Below are 16,441 nucleotides of genomic sequence, written 5' to 3'. Positions count from 1 at the left end.
TCTCCCTCCAAATATACCTTCGTTAAAACGACGTCGTATGGAAACACCCACCGATTAAACGACGTCGTATGGAAACACCCACCAATTAAACGACATCGCTTCCTTGCTTTTTCTTTTTTTTAAATGGAAAAAAGACAATTGACATAAAACGGCGTCGGTTCTCTCATCACTCTCTCTCTCTATCTCTCTTCTTTTTGAGGTTTGTGACCTGCTGCAAAACCTTTTCCTTTTTCTCCTCCCACATTTCGAGAGAGCGCAAACTGGAGTTTAGCGAAGGAGTTCATTGACGTTTTTTCTTTCTTCTTCTTTCCATCTTAACGGTAACTAGGGTTAGGGTTCCGGAACTGATAGTAGAAAATGCAGCAGCGATCACAGATTCTGAGCCCTCCTATAAACGTAACCACTGAGCAGATTCAAAGGGTATGGTTCGGTTAACATGCACATTAACTGTATAACATGCATGAGTTCATATATATATACGACATGCGATTCTGATATGTACTATGATTCTTCTGATGTTAGATTGGTTATGCATGCATTGTGTTGGGAGCACTTGTTTATGTTCATTTCAGATAACAGTTTCAGCTTTATCTGTTTTGTTTTTTGTTCTTGCTTGGTTCTCTGCTATTTTTTCCCCAATTATTCAGAAACGTAGAATTTACTTTAAATCCAGTTTGACTTGAAATCTATGAAATTATTTCCGTATTGAAAACCATAAGGATCCTTGTCTATATAAACAGTTGTTTGCCTCTGCTATAAACTGGAGACCAAAAACATTTATCCAGAAATGTAAATCTGGATTCGGAGCATAAAGAAAAAGATTTCTAGCTTTCATTTCTTCACTCGTATTTGTTTATATATAAAAACATGTGATTCTTGAAAATGAACGAGTGTTTAGAAAATAAAGCAAAAGTTATATAAGTCTCAAACAACAAAAAGTTTTCTGTCAGTGTTTTCAAGAAAATTACTTTGTTCACAGTTAAGTACTATATATATACGGATATTAAGAAAGAAATTTTATCAATATCAAGAATGAAAAGTAGAAAATATATTTATTGAATATGGCCAAGTTTCTGAGGTTCTTCCTCTAAAAGACTGAGTTCTAATATTCATGCATTCATGTAGATAACAAAATTGGTTTTGAACTGTATAAAGTTTATACAGGTACGCATATTGAAATATATGATTGTACTACAAGTCTAACCTGTTCACACTTTTAATTCAATTAATATTCTTATCCTAAGAAGAACTAGGAAGGTGAGATAAAGAAGATACCATCATATGAACTCTCTAAAATGAAATTTATGGTTTACTTGATTGATACAGTACCTGGACGAGAATACACAGTTGATTATGGTGATACTGGAAAATCAAAGACTCGGCAAATTTTCTGAGTGCACTTCGTGAGTGACTTCTTGCCCATTATGCTTTTCAGTGGAAACAAGTCATGCCATTTTCTAACTTCCTGCAACTTCTCTTTTTCTTTTTGTCCTAAATTAGTCAGATCATATCATATCCTCTCAAGTATATTATTTTGTCCTGATATTCGAATAGAAATTCCCCCCCAGTTCTAACTTTTGCAACTCTTGGAAAAGTTTGCAATATTTACCTCCGTAATTATGTGTTGAATCTACGTTGAATTCTGGCGAATTAGGTGGCTTGATAAGAGAGAGTATTTATAATTCTAATATAGATGGAACAGCAAGACTTATGTCCACGTCCTGATTCTGTATTCTCAATATGTAGTTCTGTCCACGGGCTTGTTATTTTGGCAGCTTACAGGGATGGTTTCTACACTAGTTGCAACCTGAATGCTTGTAAAAAGTTTAGGCCTGATCATGTCAAAGAAATATTTGATTTTGGATGAAAATGAGTAGAAACAAGGGCGCGGCCAAGAGTCTTAGGTAAGAGAAACGAACATGCTTAAGTAGCATAGTTTAAGTTCACAGCTGTAGAGTTAGTGGTTAGACTTAGAAAAGAAAAAGATCATATGATGAATGTATTACTTGGGGGATTTGAATTGTTCACTCGTTTCTTGCCACAAACGATAAGATTATTATCTCTGTTCTAACATTAAGGGATGCTGCATTAAGGATTTATTTGTCATGATTACATGTTATAATTTTGCATCGGGAGCTTAAAGCCCAGATACCTATTATGGTCGAGTTTGCCAATTCAATAAGTTTATAAAGGACTATCATAGTATGAATTTAATAGGAGCAATCGGCCATCTTTAGGAGAACAGGAGTAACTTTCCTTCAATGGTGCATCATTGCTGGAACTGAAATAGAACATTTCACATGAATAAGAAATAATATGACCTCAAACTAGAGAGGACACCATTATAGGACAATTTTGTGGTGGATAGGAATCATTTTTACAGTTTGGGATAGTGTATGAAATTTCTGGCACTTTAGCCAATCACCTTGGCAACATAGAGCTTACATGATTTTCTTGCTGACATTTGCATATATAGCTAGCTCATTATGGGTGAAATTCTTATCCATAAATATGAACATAATCAGTATGCATGACAATTTCAAATGATTTAGGTATCAAGCACAGCTACAGCAGAACTTAATGTACCTTGCAAGTATTGCAGATGCCCAACCACAAGAAAAAACACAGGTGGATCACCCTATAAAGGCCGTCTTTAGATTTTTTGGTCCTTTATATTTCTACCTAACTATATAAACATATAGCAGGAGCAACCTCAGTCAACCGAGCAAGCACAGTATCTGCAGCCTAGTTCGGTTCCAATATCTCAACAACATGGGTCTAATGGTCAGCAGCAGCAAAATCAGCCGTACTTTCTTCAAAGACAGCAACAGGTTCAAGGTCAGACTGGAACAGCCGGGAGACCTATAGCACCCAGCGGCATTTATCAGAGCATGCAGTCTGGATATAGAAATGATTTTGGTAATCTTCGAGGGAGTAAACAAGACAGGATTCAGGCTGCCTCTTTGGACAGCTATGGGAAGCCATCTTGAGGACAACAGCTATGATAATGATGTGAGGGGTTAACCGATGAAGCTAATGGAACAGAGTTAGCAATGTTTCAAATTTCTTTTAGAAACAAGCTGTTGAATTGTTTTGGTAACAGAAGATAATGAGAATTTATAAATTGCACGGTTTATAAGGTTTTTTATATTTATTTTGGCTGTAGAATAAATTAATTTTGTCACCATATAAATTTTTAGTTAATTCAAAATTTAGTAATAAATGTGGTACTATACTAGTATATAGCAAAAACAATCTAAGAAGTCACCTTTTGCGTCACTCATCTTCCTCTTTTGTGCATTTTTGCAAACACTCAAAACTCTCTAATTTTAAGATCCATCGATTCAAAGCAAACATTCCCGATTCGATTGTATGTGCATGAAATATCAGTTCATGCAGTTGAATGCAATCTTGAATACCACAAAAACATGGCTAACATAAACAAGTTTTTCAATTGAGCAGGGAGACTGCAGCATGCACATACGCAAGTAAATCTTTTCCTTTAAATGTCAGTTCACAATTCCAATCAGAAACTTAAATAAGATTTGTTGATAATTCCATTCTGGATGAATTTCCTCACATTGCAAATTGGATTTCCGACCAACTCTTCGACTCCTTGATGAATTGGATAAACCCATCCTGCCAAATAACATATTTTGTAAAATTATTTCCAGAGCAAGTGCAAAACAGAAGGATACCATACAGTGCAAAACAGAAGGATAGCATATGATTGTGAATAAACGACATTACGGATCTCAGAATTAAACACTCTGGCTCCATCTCAACTCACTTACCTTACAAGTACAATGTAAGTTGAGCAGAAACCAGAATATATAAATAGATAATTAAGAGGGCCTCAAATTGGATACTGGGAAGTCAATGATCAAACATGCCTTGCAGTCATTCAAAAGGAAAAAAATACCACTAACTGTTGAAAACTATGTGCTTCAATGCAAAAGCATGGCGTTTTCTCCCCTAAGGTCACGTTTGTTATACTAACCCATCCATCTTCTTATCCAAGTACCCCAAACATAAATTAAATCACTACCTTACCCTGCCAAACGTGGCCTGACTATGATATCCCGAATATGATCAGTTCTCTTATTGACTTGTCATGACTGCTTACTTCATATTTCATACAGCACAATGTGATATCCCCTAATCATAAGAGTCTAAAAGAATTTTTCATAAAATTCACTGCCCTTTTTCTTATTATATTAATCACGAATCAGCCAGTTTACTCCAAGCTAGCAGCGAACTGAATTTATTTGACCCAACAGTAGAAAATGAAAGAGAAGATAAAAAGAATGCTGCAAACAGAATTAAAATTTGTGTTGTAAAAACAACATTTTTTATATGTAGAGCACACACTTACTATCTTCTGGAGGTCAATGAAGCCCCAGTGTTCCTGCCAAGTGAAAAATAACAAACTTTCAGCTTGATAGAAATGCACGCCAATAGAATGCAGCCTTTTAAAAACTTCAAGCTATATTACCTGCTCTGTTGTTTCCCAACAAAATTTGAGTTAGACCTTCCCTGAGTTGAACCCTTGCTTCGATCAAAACTTGTTCCATTGAGTTCATTATGATCTTTAGCTTTGCTCAAAATCTTAATATTAGAGAGGCTTTCACCCATTCCGAAACAAACACCATTTTGATGCTGATTCTGCACAGCTGAGAACTGTGAAGAATCATCACCAGCATACTCTTTAAAGACAGTCTTCTCAGGCTTCACATGGTTGGCATCCGCTGAAGGAACCTTCTTCAATCGATGAGACTGTGCCATGGGAGTAACAGCCAAAAAGGAGGAGTATGGAGATGGTGCCACAGCTGCAGCAGCAACTTTGGCCACGGCTGCTGTAGCAGCTACCATCTTTTGTGCTCCCTCTCGAAGTTCAATATAGTCACCCTCAATTACAAATAACTGAAATGACAAAATAAGACATAATATACTGCACATATTTATACATAAAATTTAAGTTACTGAACTTCCAAGCAAATTTACCTCTGGGTGACTAGCAACAAAGTCATCAAGCTTTCCATACTTTTTCTTGTAATCATGCCAATGCAAAGGCGCAAGCATTTTCCCAAGTCTGTTCGGAAGCTGGGATTGAAACAGATAAAAAATTTCATGAGCCCGACAAAATGTTGAAATGCATCAAATTGAAATGTGCTAAGATTTTCTGGCGCACCGTTGAACTGATCCGAATTTTTCCACCAGCTGGAATTGTGCGGACTATGCATGCCAACAGCGACCTTTCATCAAGTAAAGCAGTTCCTGAACTCCTCCCTACTGTCCCAGTTGACATCAGGCCTTCAGGCAAAACTTTACCAGTCCCATTGTTGACACTGGCCTCACTGGCATTAATTGAGTGCCTTGAAGTATCAGATGAAGATACACCAGCAGCAGAACCTTTCTGATCAGCTGTTAAAAGCTGGCTATCTGGTCCATGATTATTCAAACTTCTAATATTCTGATCCTGGTGCCAGTTCAAATTTATGAAAACTTCAAATAGCTACTCTACTCTCCAGCACACATCCAAAACCAAATAAACTGATACGAAGAGACCAGACAATTAAAGAGCAAAGACATTGGCAAACCTTGGATTCACTTTTCTTTTCAAGAGAGTCCAATCTTAAGGCATCACGAAACTGTGAAGAAATTTGTTGCAAGTTCTGCTCAGATTTGGATCCGACAAGGTAATTTCCATCAATAGGTTCAAGAACCTGAAGTAAATTTAATGGGTCTAGTTAATTACATCAAATAACGTTAACATTGAGGGGAAGTATCTTCAGAGAACAACCTGTGCTTTTCCAGTGGATGATGACATCATTGAATCAGTCTCTGCAGCTTGGCTGATATGAACATCTAGATAGTCAGGTCGAAGAGATTGTCCATTGGCAGGCACTTCATATTCATACTTTGCATCTGATCTTCCAATGCCTTGATCAGCTTGTGATGGTGGAATTTGATTTGAGGAAGGTATCTGTGAATTCTCAGGTATAGCCTGAAGAAGAAACAAGAAATGTCATATAATGTAATGCCAAAGCAAGTGAAACAAGCAAGGATAACAAATGATATCATCTTATAAGACCTGTTGGTTCTGCCACTGTTGCATAGATGACACTGCTGGCATTGAGTGAAAATGCCCAACATGAGATTGAGGGACATGCGAAGGCACAGACTGGGGAACCCCTTGTTGATGCATGAGAAAAGAGTGCAGAGCGGTCACCTGTCCAGGTGGCAGGTAGGTCGGCATCCCCAGTAGAGAAGATGGAGCCATTGGCACTCCAGGAACATGCTCAGCCTAAAGGAGTAGTTATAATTAGAAGCATTACATTGTTACTCTACCCTTAGAGCTAGTTCAAGAAAATGAACATGACTAAGCAAGCAGGTTTATTTGGCTTGTTGCAATGATAAAACACACACAACCTCAATCCCCTAAATCAAAACTATGATGTCGGCAAAAAAACAAAACAATCCACCTACCAACTGCCCTATAACCATATCATGAATCAGTACACGTCAACTACAATCAGATTTATCTTGCTTCAAAATTATGTTACAAGCATCCACATTATGTTATCTGGGGCTTGATTACATTGACACAATGAAGAAAGCAGCCTACTTAAGTTCTTTGGGGGGATAAAACATAACTTCCAGTAATCTAATTCTATCCAGGAATGTTTTAGCAAAACTAGTCCCAACCTATGTAGTCCTTATTCCTGATAAATGTAGACTCGATTAGATAAGACCACACAAAATTATCCAACAAAAGAATCACAAGTTGAGATAAGATAACAATACAGTTTTAGCTTTCTGGTTGTCACAAATTTTTTAGACAATTAACTATATCCAATTTGATAAAATTTTATCAAATTCCCGTAGTAGAAATGGGCTATATAGAGCGCCAGCAATGAACTTAAGAGCGCTGTGACAGTTTAAACCATGCTATTATTCTAGTACAACAAAAAAACTCATTACTTATTCCTGATAAAAAAAAAAAGAAATTATGTAACATTATAAGACAACAAAAACATTGTAGTTCCCCAAGAAAAACACTATAAGGAATCAAATGCAGGAAGTTAGAATCTTTCAGTAAAACCAACATAAGTGCTCAGCAAAAGGACTGTAGAAAAGAGAAGGGGGTATCCAGATCGTCAGTATGTCAAGAAGAAAAAACACATCAGAGAATGTAATTACTGCATCTTTCAGTAAAATAATGTTGATACACTGCAGGTTCCCGTGGCAATCAAGGAAAGAAGCAAAGTGCACTTCTCACCTGAGTTGATGTATTGCCAGATGAAGCAAAAGATTGGACATTGTCTGCATTTCCATTCAGGACACTCATATTACCGCTTGTAGTACTGCTTCCATTCACATCAATATGATTTCCATTATTCTGACCAAACTGAGAGATGTCCTTAGAGTTTGTTCGGTGTGATTCATCAGCATAAGAACTGCTCCGCTCCCTTGCTTCAGCCAGCTCAAGTTGAAGCTGCTGTACTGTATGCAAATGAAGCCTCTCCATCTCCGCAAACTAGCAACAATAACCAGGAAAGTAAAGATGCATATTGAATTAATAGATCATCCACCATTAAAAAAATAAAGAGAGATAATACTAAAAGAAGATTTAAAAAGAAAAAGGAAAATATCCCAAGGTAATCAACCTGTCTTTGACAGCCCATCCAAAGTTGATTGTATTGGTCTGTACGTTCCCGTAATTCAGCCTGCAATGAGTGATTTGTATTTGATTGCAAAGCATCCACCTCCTGAACACGGGTAATCCAGGCCTGTGCCTCCCTTAGTTGTTCATCCTTATAAAGTATTGTTTCTTGAGCGACCCTATGCTGAAAATTCCAATACTGCTTATCATACAGTACACTTAAAAACTCATGCGTTAAACATTAACCCACTAATAACTTTATTAATAATTTTAAGCACAATCGTTCTGAACTACCAAGAATATTATACAAAAATGTGAATACCTGTTCCTGCAACTCCATAAGCTGCCTTTCCTTCTCTTGGATATGTTCTTGGAAATCATGTATCTGCTTTATATGTTGAGCTCTCTCAGCTTCAGAGTGGTCACGCTCCCTTCTGCAAACAAAAGCAACATATCAAAATATGTTTACTATGTCCAAAATCCAAACCTTTATATCCCAATAGAACCTATGAAAAATAGAAAGAGACAGCAACGCGCTAACAAAAAGCAATTAGAACATAACACAAATAATGAAATAATTCTTTACAAATTAATATCAATTGCTGCAAAACATAAAGTTATTAATAGAAAGAAGACGCCTGAAATAATAATAGTAGAAACAACAACAACAACAACAAAAAGGCAATACAAAGCATTACATACAAGTCTACTCCATAAAAAAAGAAAGTACCTAAAAGTTGCCAGCTCCTTGTTCTGTTCTCTGAGTAGGTCCTCTTTGGCCCAGGCCTGTCAGAATAATACAAGGCTAACAAATAGTCCAAGAGATCCACTGATATAAAGCAGAAAGTATCTGCATGTTCAAATATAGAAGAAACAAACCGCTTCATTATCTAATTTAATTGCATGTAGCTCTCTGTCTTTTTCTTCCATCTTCCTCTCCAACTCACGTATGGTATGCTCGCTTTGATGAAGTTGCTCCTGGTCAATAAAGCACAAATCATATTGAAGTCAAATATGAGCTAAACTAGAATCAGAAAATCTTGAAGGGTTACTTTGTGCTGTCCTTCACAACAGGTAAAGAGAAAGAAATGATATCATCAGATCACACAAGTTTTAGAAATTGATATCATCTGAGATACTGGAAATCAGTAGCTCAAAAAGAAGAGAAACTTTCTCCAAAACATGCAACCAAGGAACATAGTATAATGTTTGAAACCTATTTATACCTGAAGCTTGGTAGCAGCATTAGCATGATCCTTGATTCGAGCATCAAAGCTGTTCTGCATTTCCATGATCTCAGATCTCGCTATGATCTGGGCTCGAAGCTCAATTTCCATTTGCTGTAGTTCCTCCCTCTGTTTACCAACGCTGCAAAGTCGCTGCTGTAATATATCATTATCAGAACTTCCGTCCACCGTGACTGAACAAAAGTCAACATCAACTGGCTCCCTTCCATGCTGCACCTTGACAAACATCAAACCATGTTCACTTTGTGTCAATGATCAATTATCTTTAATATCAAAAATCCTTACCTCGTATATTGTTCTTTCATCCGATTGGCTCAACTTGGATCTTTCAAACTCCTGCATATCATAAGTTCCCAACTAACAATTAAAAAGGGAATCGCCTGAAGTGCTAGTGAAAAGCATGGCATATTGATATATTAATAGCTGAAACCCAATTAAAGATATCAATGTACAGTTTGGTTGTGGATCAATCGAAACCCATAAAAAATAAAGCTCCACTGAGCCTAAGAAATGTGTTTGATTAGTTAACTTTGACAAATAAATAAAACAGTAACAATTTAGAAGATAAAGTTATTCGCTTCTTATTCTCTATGATCCTAACTTCAAAGCAACCAATGAATAGGCAAGTTCCAATCACCAGGGTGAAGTCCCGTCAATCTCTGTCAGCTAACAAACTGTGCCTACTTCGGCTTACTGAGAAAAATGAGGAAATACCCCAAAGGATACAATAACAACAATAGACAATTTGTGTAACTTTATGGGGCGCGAGATTCCAATTGTTCACAATAAATAGAGCCGCCGAAAAAAAAAGAAAAGAAAAGAGACCTAAAAGCGTGAACCGATTGTCACCAAACTAACGCCATAATCTTTTTTTCTTTTCCCCCGGTCCTCAATCGTTAAAAGAAAACCCAGATTTGATGCATCAATTTCAACCATTAGACTACATTCTCTTCTCAACCAAACAAAAACCAAATGCAAACGCATGTGCAGTAAATTACCACCTCGTCCCCAGTGTTTCGACCCGTATGGTGCTCTGAAACGGCGCGCCACTCCTTCCGCGATGAGGACGAAGGCATCGGCAGAGAACCGCCGCGTGTGGCGGCGACACCGGCCGCAGCCTCCATTCAGATCAAATACTTCAACGCTGCTTCACCAACTCCTCCCTATACCAAAGGAAAAAAATAAAAAGAAAACAAAAACTAGGGTTTTTTAAGGAACACAAAGGAAACCCTAGAATTGCAAAATTTATGGGTTAATGGACTCGAATGATAACGGACAGTTAGTGTTGATGAGCAATGGATACCTCAGGTGAACTTTCCGTTACGCTGATTGAGGGTTTTGGGGATAAATGGGGGGTTTTGGAAGGTGGAGTGAATAGTGGAAAAGCTGGACGCGAAAGGGAGAAGGAGGAGAGACTGAGATAGATGATTGGGTGCGGGAAATTTCGACAGACGGGAGGCTCCCGCCATTTATAGGGCAACCTGGTATTAAATAGATAAAACGCCCACGCTCTCTCCTGGCGCGTGTATCATACGAATTCCGGTTCCGTGATTCAGCTCCACCGTTCCAATCTGAGTCAGCTTTTTTGCTGGACTCGAAAAGGAATGCGTTATACTACGCACGTAATATTTGAACAAAAAAAACAAATTAAAGAAACAAAAAAAAAAAAAAATCGCCCTTGTTAATATTTAAGCATAAATCGGTTAATATATATTTTTGAGATATTTTTCATGACGATTAGTCTGATTTTTTATTAATTAAATGATCATTTTTATCTTTTAATATAAGATTAAATTATATATGTATCTTATAATATGCACATACTATGTTTTAAAAGTTTTTACTTAAATTATTCTAATTAATTAAAAATAATCAATATGATTATTACTTAAATGGTATGATTTTGATTTAAAATGATTTTCGTATGTTTTAAAAAAAAATTATTTTAAAACTTGTAATTGAATTTGGGCTCAAATACATTTTTCATATCTAATTTTTACCAAATAATTTATATATTAAGAAAATGTTTCGAAATTTGAAAAAAAATTATTAGTGGGAAAATTATGTTGTTTGTGCTAAAATACATTTTTGTAATATTCAAATTCCCACTAAATAATTTATTTTTTAAAATGGAAGTGGCATAATTCAATCACGATTAAGCAAGCAATATAGCAACAGGGGAGAAAGTCTTCTCATACGTGAAAAGCCTGAAATTCCCTGTAATACCCAAATTAATTTTTATGTAATTTAAAATTAATTTATAAATATAATTTTTTAATTTTTAATTTTAATTTAATGTAAACATAAAAAAAAAATTTGATGAATGATGAAATTGAAAATAATTTTGAAAAAAATGGGAAAAAATTTGAGTTTTTAAGGTATTTTTGAAAGAAAAATCAGAAATTAGAGTCAAAACGTAATTTAAAAAAGTTATAGCATATAGAATGCCCAGTCAGCAGCCTCAACGATCCAGAACGTGCCACGTGGCAAGGAATGTTGACGCGATGCAATGCAGGAAGCCACGTGGGTAATCCGCGTACCCGCGATCGGATGGCCCAGATCCACTCTCGCGCGCATGGACGGGCTAGATGCGTCCCCTCCCCAGACACGATCGGACGGTCAGATTTAAACTCAATCAACGGTTTAGATCTAGTTCCTATTTAATTGCGATCAGAAAATTCAGATCAAACGCGATGGATGGCTCAGATTAAAAAGGGACGGATATAAATAACCATCTTCACACCAAACCCTAACCCTAACCCTAGCCACCTGACACCCTCGCCGGAGAAGAAGACCCAACAACCGGGAAGGGAAGCCGTCGCCACCCGCCGCCACGCCGAAACCACTTTTGACCGTCAAAAAATGTAAAAAAATTATATTTGCTTGGAATTTAATTTTAAACACCCCAATGGCCAAATTGAAGTAAAAAGATTGACGGATTTGCTGAAAATCGCAGCCAAAGCCTGGCAGCGCCGCCGCAGAAAATTACAAAAACTGTTTCCGATGAGGCCCTTCTCGATTCCCGTTATGTGTAATTCTTTTACCATTGTAATCACCATTTTCTTCTCTATAGGTTGACCGAAACAAAATATCCAATCACAAAGGTGAGCTGGCGGAGCCACCGTACCGGAGAACCCTATCGCCGGTGAGTTTCAATTTTTTATTTTTTTTGGCTAACTGAGGCTCCTTAACGTATTTTCTTGCATGGATTGATGCAAAATCAGCCGAAAACAGCCAACCCGAGGCAAACTGCTGTTGCGGGTGGTGGTGCCGTCGCCGGAGCACGACAGAGCCGCCATGCCGGAATTTTGAAATTGGCCAAAAAGGGGTTCTAATACTGATTTTGAATTTTTTGGGATATTTGTAAGTACTTATAGCGTGTTTTAATCTTCGAAGAAAAATTCAAGGAATTCAGAGACCGCTAATATGTGCAGCCAACAAGTTTGGCATTTTGGGCATCAATTTGAGTAAGAATCCATCACCTTATTCTATATTATAGAATTGAAGTCAAATTAACAAAATACGATGTTTGTGCAATTTTAAAAATATATATAATTAATTACGGGTTACTAATGAAGCCATAACGAAAATTATTCAGTATTGATTTCTGTTGAATTATTTTACAGTTTGAATGCATGATAATATATGTTGATCGATTTTATAGTTTTGAATGTATGTATTACTGTCTTATGTTACTATAGTTGAATTGAAAAACAAGGATGTGATTATATTCTCTTATGCATATTTGTTTGTTTTATGTGATTACGGTTGAAATGGAAAACTTGAGAGTAAAGGTAAGCAGAAAATTGTATGAATAAGTGAGTGGATGAAACGGCAGTCTTACTGAATATCCTGAGAGATGGTGGGCGGACTGGGTACATAGGGGACCCTATTGTGAACGTTGCCTCATACTGGACGGGGTATCAAGGCTTGGTAATTTAGCACTCATACCGAACAAGGTATGGGGACAGTCCGTTTTACACTCATATTGGACGAGATATTGAGGTTTAGTAATTTGGCACTCATACCAGACAGGATATGGGAACGGCCCGTTAATTGGAATGTTAAAAGAAATGGTTCATACATTGTGGGGATATCCTTATAAACCCCAATGGATATCAGTAAACTGATAGAAAAGAAAATTATTGTTACAACCAATTGCATATGAAATCATTAGATATGTTATGTTATTATCTCTATAAGTTATTTTGTAAATCTCATTACGATAAGTAGACGGTAAATGATTTCATATATGATAAACGATTTTGCTAAATTAAGAGCTCCATAGTTGTTTTTATTATTTCTACCAACCTTCATTTCTATGTTAGTGAGTAGCGTGATATTCTTACTGAGCTAGTATAATTTATTCTTTTATTAATCATTTCATATCAAAAGAATCAGAATCCAGAGCCCGATCCACAAGAAGGTTGCAAGTAGGACGCCAATTTTATTTATTTTCTGGTTATTCTTTAATTTTCGTATTTCTCTCAAAATGGTCATTCTCATAGTCTTACTTTGTACTTTAAGTCATTCTGTAAGGAATGTAAACTCTAACTATTTATTTCGCTTCCTCACTTAATTTATAATTTATTTCCTTTAGAATTTATGAGGTCGTTACATTCCCACAAGGCTCTCGTCATACTATGGGCTACAACATTACTTTTTTTTTTACCCAACTCACATAAATATTAGTACGTAGAGCGAGGATGGTTTTGTAGTCCTCCACAATCATCCCAAATTTCAAACGGTCTACTTCTTTCGCTACAAGAGCTCTTTAAACCTGTAATGCATCTACCTCAACGACACTTGAGTCAAGGAGTGTTGCCAAGTAGTTTAAGGTTTCTCTGCAAATCAAAAGCTCCGGGAGATAAAATGAGTTATACATAGCTAGGATCCTAAAAAATATTATGATTACCTTGCCAAAACAATCTTGTATAACTATGCCGAATCCCTTGACCCCTCCGAAGTGAATACGGTACCATCAACATTACACTTCTAAACACCCAAGGATGGCGCTGCCCATTTCTTTATGTTTGTATAGGAGATTGTATTGACCCACACACTCTCTTTAATCTCCTGAGCTTGTCGCCAATCATTTAAGAACTTTTTAGCCAGAAGAACTGTCATTGCAACTGCAGATGCTCACTTTTCCTAAATTAACTCATTATGCTCCACCCACAGCCTCCATACACAATATACAACCTCCTCAACCTTAGCTTTTGAAAATTGTGTGATCATTTCTTGTAACTAGTTGGTCATATTAACACCCCTAACCCCCTGCACCTGGATACCAAGGGCTTGCTAGCAGTCTTGAGCTTTCACACACTCGAGGAAGAAATGTCTAATGGTCTTCTCTTGTCCGCATCTAGGGCATGCCACCGGGATGGCAATGTCTTTCTTAATTTGTAATATTCGGGCCCAAAAAATTGTCCGAGATATTTTTATTATTAAATTATTTTATTAAAAAATTATTTAATTTAGTTTATTTTTATTTGATTAAAAATTTAAGTAAAAAATAAATTGGAGACGATATTGAAAATAATTTTAGAAAAAAATGTGAAATTTTGGGTTTCAATGGGTATTTTTAAAAGAAAAATTGAAAATAATGGGTCAGAGTGCAAAAAAAAAAGTTTAGTCACGTAAGACCGGTCAGTTAACAGTCTCGACGAACCGGAGCACACCACGTGGTAAGGCACGCTGACATCGGAGCCATGAGGGAAGCCACGAGGGCGATCCGCGTGCCCCATGATCAGATGGTCCAGGATCGATCCCGCATGCGTGGATGGCCCATATTCGCTTTCTCTTTAGGCGCGATCGGACGGTTGAGATCAATCGTGATGAACGGTCCAAATTCATTTAAGCACAATCGAACAGACGAGATCGATCGTGATGGACGGCTCAAAATAATGCATGATGGGTATAAATATTTTACATCACACGAGAACCCAAACCCCAGCAGCAAGCCCCTACCGAAGAAGAAGAACTAGACGCCGAATAAGGAGGTCAACTGCCACACCAGAGCCACCGCCAACTGTTTTTGCACCGGAGCCACCGGCGGGCACCAAAAAAGATAAAAATTCTCCCTACTCACTCAGAATTCGATTTTGAGCACCTATGTGGCCAAATCAGAGTAAGAAGGTCACGAGTGAGCCAGAAATTGTAGGCAAAGTCCGGCGAAGCCGTCGTAATCAAAATCTTAAAATTCCTCTGATGAGCCCCTTCCCGATTCTCGTTTCACATAATTTTTTGATCATTTTGTTCATCGTCCTTTTCTGTGCAGATTAGCCAAAAAAAATCTCAGCTACAAATGAGGATCAGAGGAGTCGCCATACTCAGAGGTTCTCCCTTGTCGGTCGGTTTGATTTTTGTAATTTTTTGACCAACCGAAGCCCCCTAATGTATTTTTCTATAGGGATACGACCAAAACTGGTCAGGCCGAGGCAAACTGCCACCATGGGCAGCGGAGCTGGCGCTGGAGCACGGCAGCGCCGCCATGCTGAAATCCCAAAATTGGTCGTAATGAGTTTTGCACACCGATTTTAGATTTTTTTTGGTATTTTTAGGTATGTGACGAGTGCTTTGGATTCAAACAAAAAAATTCAGGAAACCAGGTACCCATTAAGAGGTGTAATAGATAGTTCGATATCTTAAAATACCGATTTGGGTAATGATATCTAATCTATGCTCCGTTACAATAAATTGAGGCTTAATGATTTATAATTTCGTATTTTTATAAAAAATTAAAAAACCTTAAAAATAATTACAAGTTACTAGTGGAGCCGAAACTAGTTAATTCACAATTGTTTAGATTTCTCGTTTATTTTTATGTACTATCCTACTTGCTTAATTGATCCACCGTATAATTAAAATTATTACTTTTAATTATTTTTTCATTTATTGATTGTCTGTTCGTGATCTTTATCTAATTCATTAATTTAAAATAAAAGTCCTAATTACGTTTCTTAGTTGTTGAAGTATGAAATCATACTGTTTATTTAAATGTCGTTTGATTGATTTGTGAATATACAATGAAATATTGGTATGCGTTTGTTGGTTATTTATTGATGGAAATCTGTATGTGAAAGACTTACTGGGTACCCGGATAAAAGGCAAACGGGTCTGGTACATAAGGAACCTTACTATAAACATTACCTCAATTGGACAAAACTGGGAAGTCTCTTGTTAGAAATGTTTGAGAGATATGGTTCACCTTCATACCGGACAGTATATCGAGGCGATGAAATATTTAACACCCATTACCGGACGAGGTATGAAGATGGTCGGTTAATTAAAAAATTAAATATCGGGTTCACGAGTAGGGGAGACATCTCTATGAACCTACAGAGGTACCAGTAAGCATGTACGAAAAGAAAGCTATTATTTATTGTCCTATTTTACGTGAAAGTGAAAAGTAGTATAGATATAAATTTTTATTGGTTGTATTTGGAAGACTCATTATGGTAAGTATTAAACAAAAGTCTTCAAGTTTAAATGTATTTAAATAAAGTAAAGCTCCATTAGTTTTTTT

General features: G+C 36.8%; 2 protein-coding genes across 7 annotated transcripts; one reads left to right on the top strand and one right to left on the bottom strand.

Moving 5' to 3' along the window:
- Positions 1 to 2: 2 nt before the first annotated feature.
- Positions 3 to 3,148, top strand: LOC110813940 (uncharacterized). 2 transcript variants are annotated; one of them, XM_022041266.2, is made up of 4 exons: positions 3 to 420; positions 1,327 to 1,403; positions 2,553 to 2,628; positions 2,703 to 3,148. In XM_022041266.2, exons 1-4 carry the CDS (start codon positions 358 to 360, stop codon positions 2,988 to 2,990), a joined length of 504 nt encoding a protein of 167 aa, XP_021896958.1. In that variant the 5' UTR covers positions 3 to 357; the 3' UTR covers positions 2,991 to 3,148. The 2 variants fall into 2 exon arrangements, with proteins under 2 accessions (XP_021896958.1, XP_021897028.1); XM_022041336.2 differs by having other exon boundaries at positions 138 to 420; positions 2,706 to 3,148.
- Positions 3,149 to 3,433: 285 nt separating this feature from the next.
- Positions 3,434 to 10,377, bottom strand: LOC110823277 (RNA polymerase II degradation factor). Of its 5 annotated transcripts, none has more exons than XM_088212031.1 (17): positions 10,217 to 10,377; positions 9,912 to 10,076; positions 9,199 to 9,249; positions 8,893 to 9,129; positions 8,546 to 8,644; positions 8,397 to 8,452; positions 7,989 to 8,100; positions 7,671 to 7,850; positions 7,283 to 7,540; positions 6,095 to 6,307; positions 5,804 to 6,007; positions 5,601 to 5,726; positions 5,192 to 5,479; positions 5,005 to 5,103; positions 4,496 to 4,923; positions 4,376 to 4,408; positions 3,434 to 3,639 (listed from the first exon to the last, which is right to left on the bottom strand). In XM_088212031.1, coding segments are annotated over exons 2-17 (2,511 nt in total). In that variant the 5' UTR covers positions 10,038 to 10,076; positions 10,217 to 10,377; the 3' UTR covers positions 3,434 to 3,638. The 5 variants fall into 5 exon arrangements, with proteins under 5 accessions (XP_088068157.1, XP_088068160.1, XP_088068159.1 ...); XM_088212034.1 differs by having other exon boundaries at positions 8,893 to 9,123; XM_088212033.1 differs by having other exon boundaries at positions 9,915 to 10,076.
- Positions 10,378 to 16,441: the final 6,064 nt, after the last annotated feature.

This window comes from Carica papaya, chromosome 9, assembly GCF_054855325.1.
Source record: "Carica papaya isolate Zhongbai chromosome 9, ASM5485532v1, whole genome shotgun sequence".
NCBI lineage: Eukaryota > Viridiplantae > Streptophyta > Magnoliopsida > Brassicales > Caricaceae > Carica > Carica papaya.
This window is presented reverse-complemented; position numbering and strand designations above follow the sequence as displayed.

Excerpts from the sequence above, each read along its gene's own strand:
- LOC110813940 (XM_022041266.2), top strand. The coding sequence starts at position 358 with ATGCAGCAGCGATCACAGATTCTGAGCCCTCCTATAAACGTAACCACT. Across the intron at positions 421-1,326 it reads CCACTGAGCAGATTCAAAGG|TACCTGGACGAGAATACACA; the intron begins GTATGGTTCGGT and ends TGATTGATACAG. Across the intron at positions 1,404-2,552 it reads AAATTTTCTGAGTGCACTTC|GTATCAAGCACAGCTACAGC; the intron begins GTGAGTGACTTC and ends CAAATGATTTAG.
- LOC110823277 (XM_088212031.1), bottom strand. The coding sequence starts at position 10,037 with ATGGAGGCTGCGGCCGGTGTCGCCGCCACACGCGGCGGTTCTCTGCCG. Across the intron at positions 8,645-8,892 it reads ATGCTGCTACCAAGCTTCAG|GAGCAACTTCATCAAAGCGA; the intron begins GTATAAATAGGT and ends TTTATTGACCAG. Across the intron at positions 6,008-6,094 it reads AACAGTGGCAGAACCAACAG|GCTATACCTGAGAATTCACA; the intron begins GTCTTATAAGAT and ends TTTCTTCTTCAG.